Source organism: Homalodisca vitripennis, unplaced genomic scaffold (genome assembly GCF_021130785.1).
Source record: "Homalodisca vitripennis isolate AUS2020 unplaced genomic scaffold, UT_GWSS_2.1 ScUCBcl_82;HRSCAF=1017, whole genome shotgun sequence".
In the NCBI taxonomy this organism is placed as follows: domain Eukaryota; kingdom Metazoa; phylum Arthropoda; class Insecta; order Hemiptera; family Cicadellidae; genus Homalodisca; species Homalodisca vitripennis.
Window position 1 is genome coordinate 227,139 of NW_025776251.1, and position 10,644 is coordinate 237,782.

The following is a 10,644-nucleotide window of genomic DNA, read 5'->3' on the forward strand; positions in this document are numbered from 1 at the left end:
CATGAAGACAATGTACAAGCAAGAAATATTGAAGAAAATAGGAAGGGAGCTCAAATTAGTGGATGGTAAGTTACAAATTTAAAACAATCTTGTTTGTTAATAACGTATTTTATTTTGCACTAGTTTTACAGCGAAATCAGAATTGTCCTTGGGAAACCCTTTCTTCTTGCCAAGACACGCTTCCCCCCAAGTTAAGGTATTGAGGAAATTTCTTTCTGATTGCAAAAGTCGCTTGTACACACCTTGTTTGGTTCCTTCTAACTGGAATCAGTTGTTTTGTTGGCAAACTCTCAATATCCTCATCCTCTTCATTTTCGCAGTTAACTGAAGCATTTCTGCGCAAGTAGTTGTGCATAACGCAAGCTGCTTTAACGACATCAACAACGGTTGTAACTTTAATCTCAAATGGTCTTTGGAAAACGCGGAAGCGTGAGGCTAGAATGCCAAATGCACATTCTACAGTTTGTGTTGCTCGTGAGAGCCTATAATTAAAAACTTTATTTTCATGATTGTTTGTGACTTTTTTCTCGAGTACGGTCTCATCAAGTTGACCATCAGTGGGAATGCCTCATCCCCTACAAATAAGTAGGGCAATGTATGTTGAAAAGAAGGTAGCTGAGAAGGGGAGGTAAGTTGTAGATTCCCCATAACCATTTTCTTTTTTCAGTTCACAACTTGAAATACTTACATCGCTAAATCTTCCCATGGATCCTACATCAATGAAAGTAAATTTTTTGTTTGCATCTACCTTGAATAAAAGTCATTGGAGATCGACTTCCACTTGTCTTCTGTTGGCTGTGGTAAATAAATCTGTTGCATAGCTTTCCATATTGCGACCGAAACCTCACTCACAATCTTAACTACTGTTCTGTTTCCCATGCGAAAAGAGTAGCCTAAGCTTTTATAACTATCCCCAGAGGCCAGATACCTAAAACAAACAAAAAATCCCATTTTATGTCAATTTTAAAACAATTAAACTTCGAAAAGTATTTAACGTCTTTAAAGAGTTTTTTATTTGAATTATACAATATAACATCTAAATAAGTGTATATCATTTTTAAAACTACTTAGGCGTCAATAAAATAATGCACATTAGTGAAGATACCTTATGTTTTAATTTCACCAATTAAATTAATAAATTACCGCTATCCCATAACTGAATATATTTTTATAGAAAAAATATAGACATTACAAATTTGTTTATTTTTTATAGGAAACAATACTTGTGTTCTAAAGTAAAATTAAATATATTGAGTTGTACTACTTTATTTCATTTGTAATGATCAACCCCTGTACCAACTGAAGCTATAGTTTATTTTCAGATTCCGGAGAAGACGTCAAATCTGCCTGGAAGAAGCTGAGAACCAACCACAGAGATGCTCTGCGACGCCGTAAGCGTATGAAAAAAGTGGTGCAGCAGCAGCAGACATCAAACCATGGAAGTTCGAAGCCCAAATGTAGTTTTTTGTTGCAGTTCATGGTAAATGAAAATCGTGGGACAAATTTCATCAGCGACGACAACAATTCTGAGGTTTAGGAATTGACAGAACAACTACTGGACGAGGAGGCTGTAGACAACCCCGATGAACAGGTTGTTGGCGAATTTGATGGTCTCCTAAGACAAAACGAAGCTGATGTGGGAGAAGATACTACACCTAATGAGCCTACAAACGTGCCATGGGTAAAACCACCATCTTCAACCAATAAGCCTACACTCACCATTAGAAAACACCTCTATCTCCAACTAATAAGCCAACAAACGCGCCATCGGAAAAAACCACCATTGGTAAAGAAACCCAGGACAATGAAAAAAGGAGAAATCGACAGTTTAATAATTGTTAAGTCGTTTGAACTGCGTGAACAAAGACAACAAGAACGGGATCGGGAAACGAAAGCAATAGCAGCAAAAATTGCTCCACCGAACGATGATCTTTATTTGTTTTTTATGTCAATGTATGAGTTGACAAAAAAATTCCTCCTTCTTCACAAACACATCGTAAGAAGTAACGTTTTTTCTGCGGTTTCTCAAGAAGAAGCACGTTTACTCAACATCCAGTTAAACCCGATTGCTCCACCAGCGCCCCAACAACAGTCATATTCCTAGTGGACACAATAGTCAGCCTCAGCCAGGAAATGACCAACAGCTCAACTGGTGGTGGTCACAAGCTACGTCTCTACCTCTACCTCTAATTCACTAGTGGAAACTACAAGTTTCATCTAATTACAGTAATAATTTAGAGTAGTTTAAAGTCTATGTAAAGAACAAATTTTGTTTTTACTTCAAAATTTTTTCAGTATTATACACGTCATTTATTAACCATAAAAATGTCTTGTTAAATAAGTGTTCTTAAGTTTGTTATTTCAGATTGTTCTGTTGAAAAACTGTATTAATAAAATTTAAACATACCTTAAAAAAACGGTTAGTTTTTCTCCAGTTCCCCGGGCTTTTAGGCGTTACATCCGTCGGAGGCTATTAACGGCCTAATCAACCGGTGTACTTCCTCAAACTCTTCTCTGCTAAGACGACAAAAGTTTTTAAACTGTTCTGGTAATAGTTCTTTTGTCATTGTAAATACTCCATGTGTGTTCCTTTTTTTTCAAGTAAGCACTTTATACTCGCTTTGTCCTCCTCGACCGCAACAGTAAAAATGAATCAAACTGATACAGGTAAAGTGCTAGATTATGACTTGTTTGTCAAAATTTTGTATAGGCTGTGTAAATAACGAAAATTTAAACAACCCGGAGAAGATTAACTAACATAAAATCAAGTGTAATGCAAACTATCAAGGAGCTAGTGGTGGAATTGAGGTGGTGTGTGCAAAAAAACCTTTATGCACGATCATATAACAAATTGGGAGTAAAAATACAAAATACCTTGGAGATGGTGACTCCAAAGGTTTTGAGGCAGTTTTAGAAAGTCAACCTTATGGCAAAGATGAGATAATGAAAAGCTGGAATGTGTCGGGCATGTTCAAAAAAGGCTCAGCACACGGCTTCGAAAGCTAAAGATAAAAAAGGAAAAACTGAGTGATGGAAAAGGTCTAGGGGGTAAAGGCAGGTTGACTGATGACAAAATTGACAACTTGCAGAGATATTATGGCTTAGCCATTCGTAATAATGCTAACAGTCTAGACGATATGCGAAGGGCAATTTGGGCTAGCTATTTTCATACCTTATCGACGGATGATAAACCACAACATTCACTCTGTCCACAAGGAAAGGACTCCTGGGTGTGGTTTATAATAAAGCCCAGGAATTAAAAACTAGTTACAAACATAGGAATTCTTTACCAGAGGCTGTTATGTTGGCCATAAAGCCTATTTACAAAGACCTGACTAAAGATGAATTGTTGAAACGCTGTATTCACGGTAAGACTCAAAATCCTAATGAGAGCTTCAATAGCTGTATATGGCAAAGAATAAAAAAAACTGGATTTGTAGGTCTACAAACACTTAGGCAAGGAGTCTCAGATGCAGTTGTTGCTTTTAATGAGGGATCAATCGCCAAAGCAAATGTTTAGGAAAGGATTGGAATTAAACCTGGCATGTACACAATTCAAACTTTGAAATCTATTGACCATGTACGTATTATGAAGGCTAATAAAGAGGCTGAAGAAGGTAACAAGAAGAAGAGAGTTAGGAGAAGGCTGTTGAAGATGAAATTGGAGGATGACGATGAGCAAGAGTACTGTCCAAGAGGGTTCTGATACCATCAAAGGTTAGTTTTCTTTATATTGTGTTTTCCGAAAGTTTAGTTTTTTTGCGCTTAGGTACCATTATCTCCTAAAATAATCAATATAAAGACTTGAAACTTTCAGTGATTATTATCTACATGTAGGGCTACACAAAGCACTAAAAATATATAAATATATTGTTTTTTTTTTTATTAATTTATATTTTTCGTGAAAAAATTTGTTTTTTAAAATTATTTTTTCTTTTTAATTTTTTTCTTTTTATAATAATTTTATTAGTGGTTTATGGCTCTTAACCCATCTAGATGACTTTGTGAAAATTTGGTGATATTTACTCAAATAGTTTTTGAGAAAAGTGTACCTAACCTAACATGAAACGCTCCATTTAAATAGCATTGCGACAGGTAGATGGCAGTCTCCTCTTAAAGAAACTTTACAGCCCCTTTTAAGAAATGCAGAGATTTTGAATATTGCTACCCAGGCGCCCCTATGGCATTTGTTCTTTCGAAGCTAAGCAGTTGTAGGGAAGCTTTTAATGAAAAATGACATTGTTATAATTGTTGGAGGCACTAACAATACAAGCCTTGGTCACTGTTTAAAGATTAGGGGAATGTTGTTACGTATAATTAATAATTTTTTCATGTAAAATAGTTCTTACCGAAGTACCTCAACTGCTGAGACAGCATCCTGCAAAAACCTTTGAAATAGAGTGTGTCAACAATATGTAGACCTACATTTCTCTGTCAGTAACAACTAAAACCCTCTGGTTCTTTTAAATCACTTCCTGGTCAAGAGGCTCTTTGCAAAGAGTGGCAAGCATCTAAGTAAAGCAGGCTAGAGTCTTTTTGGTTGGTAAACTATCCCAGTGGCTGAATGAATTATTTTCTGACCAGCATTTGAGGGGAATCCCGGATCAAATTTTATATCATACCAAAACAATTGTAAAACGGCCTCCAGTCCCAGTACCTTTCCCGGCTCTTCACCTGACACATCATATCCTCTGTCTTCTTCTGCATCTAGTCCCTATAATACCACAATCACATCCATCTCTTGTTCTGATAAGGAGCAAACTGACCCCATGGGTCTTCCGTCGGCCTCGCTAATGTTCTCGGATACTAGCAACTCTTTTTTATAGAGTCAGTCCAACAAACTCCGCCTATCAAGATTCTGCACCAAAACATACAGTCAATTTCCAACAAAACTGGTCCTTTAGAGGCTCTGCTACACAGTAGGAATGTCGACATTGCTTGTGTAAACCGAGGACTGGCTATCTAAAAACAACTTTACTGCGCTGAGTGTTCAGGGCTATTGGGTAGCGGGTGGCTTCTGCAGGTCTGACAGGGTCAGGGGCGGAGTATGTGATCTGGTCAGTGATTCTTTTTCTTCTACCGTTGTCGAAAAAGCAAGTTATCTGTCGCCTGAACTCAGAACTTAATTTTGAATCCGTCACCATTCACATAGTTGAACACCACTATCATCACCATTTACAGATCCTCCAGGGGCGATTTTTCATTGTTTTCAAAATGTTTTGAGGAATCGCTTAGAATCCTACATAAACCTGACATAAGGATATTTTTCTGTGGGGATTTCAATATTCATTTTGATAGGCAATATGATAGGCAGTTTTTGCTATTTTCCGACATTTTTCAAAGTTTTTCAATTAGAGCTCAGATTTCATCAGTGACCCTCCCATCACCAACAGGAGGTTCATGCATCGATAATATTTTAACTAACATCGAGCCTGACCATGTGACATGTGACAGCTAAGGTAGTCCCTTCCTGTTTGTCCGATCACGAAGCACAGCTTGTTATAGCCGTAATTCAGCCAATTACATCTAAGGGGTGTAACTCTGCCCCTTACCGAGTTTTCTCAGACAGAAATATCAATGTTCTTTATGAACTTTTAGATTCAGTTGATTGGGATAATATTTTCTTATACGAGGACATAAATGACCAATACTCGTTATTCCTCAGTCAACTAACATCCTGCTTTAACCAGGCCTTTCCTTTAGTCACATCGGAGCGTAAGAAACGTAAAAAGCCTAGTTGGTTGACAGAAAAAGTTCTCTTGGCCAGAGAAAGCCTCAAGGACCTGTACATTCTGCAGCGTGACTTTCCTTCTGAACAGCATAGGATTTTGTATATGGTCAATAAGAGAAACTACAAGTTACTAATTTCATCTCTGAAAACATCTCAGATCGAAAGCCGTCTGAATAAGAGTAAGAATGTTGCCAAAACTGTATGGAACATAGTGTCTGAGAACTCTGGAAAGCAAACAGCTAGAAAAAGACACATTCAGGAGCTACAAGATAATTGAGCTGCAGTCTCTGACCCACGTCAAATCGCTGAAATGTTTAACAATTTTTTTATGAGTGGCTAGAACCATAAACGGAACAAATAGTTGCAATTTCTCACTGGTATTCACGGACGGGAATGGAAAAAAATGCTTAACATGTATTTTAATGGAACCATTCAAACTGGCGAACATGGACATCCACGTATCAGCTTGGAACATCCGAGTGGACCCGCATGCGCAGTCGACCCACAGCGAACACGTGGTTTTACGCAGGAGGACGGTGGGCTCCAGGCCACTTGTGTGTTGTTGTTGCCCCAGACTCAGCACCAACTCCGCGACTATTGTACATCAACGTTTGAAGTGATAATTGCTGTGAGGTGATTATTAAAATGGAGCTTTTGATTGATGAAGTTCGACAACGTAGGGCTCTTTGGGATATAGGCTTTGAGGACTACAGAAATTCAGATTTGAAAGAGAAGGCCTGGATTGAAATTGCCTCTAACCTTGGAAAAGATAGTAAGTATATTTTAATTTTAATTTAATAATATTTTCTTTTACATATAAATAATAACTAACCAGTTGTAGGTTAAGGAAAGGCACAATTCAGCTATATACACTTATGTTGTTTATTTATTTATCTAGACATAATTGTGAAATGACAGAGGTTAGAATAAAAATAAACACATGTTTTTATAGAGTAAACATTTACTACATGATATTACATTGTGATTACATTACATAATATGCTGCCATTGCCAACAAAAACCCCCTTTTTCTGAATTGAAATAATTAACAAAGTGATTCCTGACTGTCGTGGCTTGGGTACTAAAACGAGGGATTGGTTTTCCAGCATGTGTTGTAAGCCTGTGTAATTTCTTTAGCAGAGCAAACGGAATATATATATATTACCCTTAGAACATAAGAAGTTGTGAAGAACAACCGTAGCCTTAATAATTGTGTCGACATTGTCTAGTTTACAGCCCAACGGCCGAAAAAATAAACGCCCATCTTTGCGCTAAAATACCAAAGGCATTTTATACGACTCTCCTACACCGACAGTGTCGGTAGTTATAAATTCTTGTGTCATTAGTAAGATTATTACGCGGAAATGGACGTAGCATAAATCGTTTTAAAGGGAAGGCTTCATCGGCAACAATGGCGTAAGGGGTTCTTTCTTCGCTTTCTTCAAATAGTAGTTCATTAGAAGACACAGCCATTGAATAACTAATAAGTCTTTTTCCAAGGGCACTCTCTGTAAAAATACTTTTATCACATTCTTTACCATAAGAACCAACGTCAACTAGCGCCAAAAGTATCGCCATGAACTTGTAATCAGCGTCAACTAGCGCCAAAAGTATTGTCGAATAGTACTTCTTGTGGTTGTAGAATTTAGACCCTGAGTTAGGTGGTGTTTGTATTTCAATATTTTTCCCGTCTATTGCACCAATACAATGGGGAAAGTTCCATCTTGCATTGAATCCATCGGAAATAGTCCGCCACAGCTTCATCAGGTGTAGGCATATATACAGGCTGCATATTTCTCCAAATAGCATCACAAACCTCCTCCACAATTTGTGACACAGTGCATATTCCCATCCTGTAGCTAAAACTTATCATAGTGTACGTATCTACGGTCGACAGGAACCTATAAAATAAATATCTATTAATTTTCAGAAGGGACTGTAATCGAGTGGAGAAAATTGAAAGATTGCCATCGCCAACCCGTAAACAGGAAAAAAAACCTAAAGTGGTAAAGTCACAAGCAAAGTTAAACCGTGGAGGTTCGAAAAGCAAATGGAATTCATGCTTGCAGGGATGTCTCACAGGACGTAAGTTCATTCATTTAACACGATTTTAAAGTATTGCTAAAAAAATTTGATATATTACTCAGGGGACTTTCACCGCATGTGTAATTCAATGTTAACTAAATGTCATTTAAAAACCATGTTTGGTGTTTTGATCATCGCTCTAAGTCAATTTTTATATTATATAGAATTCTTATATTCCATGATTGGTATTGAAATATTTTTTAAATAACATATCAATAGCGACTGTAATAATAACGTTTCCAACATTTTAACACGTTCACTGCGCGTTGGGACGCCGGCGTCCCATACCAATCCATTTGCGCATGCGCATGGGGTGCCCGGCGTCCCATCACACACACCATCACTACGTTGGTCGTTTAGTGCCTGCTCAGGCTCCGTACAAGGAAGGCGATTATTTGTGCGCGTGTTGAAACCGCCATCTTTGTTTACACTGCACTGTTCGTGTCCCGCTGGCGCCTTTCTTTGTTCGTTGCTAGTGTCGTGAAGTGTGTCGTGTGTTTGTTGTTATATTTGTTATTTGCTATGTAGTTTTTTTTATACTTCCTACAAATACTTGTGACTATAACAATGGCTGCCGGACTCAGTGACTCACAGATTGAACGGGAGGTTATAGACAATGACCTTGACAATGAATCAGACAGTTCCGTGCAGGAAAGTGATACCGATTCCGAAAGTGACTTGGATGATGACGGAACTTTTCCACTAAACCCTGCATGGTCTGCACAGCTACAACCCCCTACAGTTATTCCTTTCACAAAACAAAATGAACTATTAGTCCCTACGCCAAGAGAAAATAAGCCGGTAGATTGGTTTTTTGCTTTTGGTTGACGATCAGCTGCTGGAAAGTATCGTAGCAGATACAAACAGGTACGCTTTTGACTTGTTTTTTGGGCCTTCCACTGAGCCACGATCACGTATTCACAGATGGAAGGACTTAACTTTAGACGAACTAAAAAAAGTTCATAGGCCTATTGCTTCACACTGGTACGTTCAAACTGAACCGCCTCAATGACTACTGGAAAACCCATCGAATGTTCAACTTGAATTGCTTCCGTGACCATATGAGCCGTGATCGGTTTTTGATTATATTACGATGCATTCATTTCTCACATCATCAAAATGTAGCTCAAGGTGTACAGGAAGACCGTTTGTCAAAAGTAAGGATGCTAGTTGACCACTTCAACAAAAAGATGGATGATGTTTACTATCCAGGCAAAGAACTTTCTTTGGATGAGGCTATGGTTTTGTGGCGCGGTCGGTTGATTTTCCGACAGTACATCAAAGGAAAGCGCCACAAGTATGGCATCAAACTGTACACTCTTTGTGAACCTGGTGGTCTCATACTTCGTTTTCTTGTCTACTCAGGATCTCTCAGTGACTTAGGTGGGAAAGGTCATGCCACAAAGGTAGTACTACATCTTATGAGAGGGAAGCTCAACCATGGTCACTCGTTGTACATGGATAATTTTTACAATAGCTTTCCTTTGGCCTACCAACTGCTTAGGAAGAAGACGTATTGTACTGGCACACTTAGAGCAGACAGAAAGTACCTGCCAGATGAGGTAAAATCAGCCAAAGTAAAAAAAGGTGAGACAATTGCTCGGAGTGCAGAACAAGTCACTGTTGCCAAGTGGAAGGACAAGCGTGTAGTGACATACATCACTACAGAGTTTGAAAACAACATGGTTGAATCACGGAATCGCCATGGAGTAGCTAGAGTAAAACCCCTGCCCATTGTGAAATATAACACATTTATGAAGGGAGTGGATAGGGCAGATCAAATGCTAGCGTACTATCCATGCGAAAGAAAAACGCTGAGGTGGTACAAAAAGATCTTTGTACACATAATGCAGATGGCACTGGTGAACGCCTTGAAGCTGTACAACCTTTCCAATCCCCAAGAAACAATGAATCTTTATGACTTCAGGCTAGCTGTCATCGAATCCCTTGTCCCTGAGAAAGAGCTACAAGCCCCAGAACGTCCTCGCCGAAGCAATGAGAAGGCACTGCACGTTGTCTCCTTGATTGAAGGGAAGGACAACAGGAATCGGCAGAAGAGAAAACGTTGCAGAGTCTGCCACAGTGAAGGAAGAGAAAAACGTACTGCATACTTTTGTGCACAGTGCCCAGGAGAACCTTCACTCTGTCCTGTGGCATGCTTTGAAAAACACCATGCTTAGGACTGTTTAGAAGAAAGGGTGGTGGGAGGGATGTAAATACATGTAAATTAGGTTTTATTTAGTTTTTAATTTTATTTTGATGACTTTTTTGTCATAAACAATACGATGTAGTGAAGGAAAAGCACGAACAGCCCTAAAAGTTTAGTCAGTGCGCATGGGATACCAGTGTCCCACATGGAGGAGTTTTCGGCAGTGCTGATGGGTGACCGGCGTCCCACAACTTTATGACGTCACTTCCGGGTGCAAGGTTAACTTCTGGCAGCTTCTTTCCTATCTACAAAACTGGCCTCACCATATAGTAAGTAAAAAAATTATATTTTATTTTAGCATATTCTAAAATTTTTTTCCAATATTTAGCAGTGAACGTGTTAAATATTAAATTTTGATTTGTTTTTGACTCAGGCATAATAACACCTCTAAGTGAGCTGAGAAAATTACGCTGTATATGCTATTAGAGAATTACGGGTATTATTACTTTCAGGGGTGAAACTAACGTCTCACCGCTTGATGACAGCAATATTCAAGTCAATAATGTGGAAGTCAACATTGATGAGGAGTCGATAGATCAAGGAGACAACGAGGAAAATTTCGGATTACCCGAAGATGGACAAGAATATAGTGAGGCAACCACTTCTGCCAACTCACGCC

At 38.5% G+C, this 10,644-nt stretch overlaps 1 protein-coding gene across 1 annotated transcript; it reads left to right on the top strand.

Annotated features, from left to right (window-relative positions):
- The first annotated feature begins 8,979 nt into the window (after window positions 1–8,979).
- Window positions 8,980–9,996, top strand: LOC124370372 (piggyBac transposable element-derived protein 4-like). The gene has a single exon (XM_046828659.1). The coding sequence runs from the start codon at window positions 8,980–8,982 to the stop codon at window positions 9,994–9,996; it is 1,017 nt and encodes a 338-aa protein (XP_046684615.1).
- The last annotated feature ends 648 nt before the right edge of the window (window positions 9,997–10,644 follow it).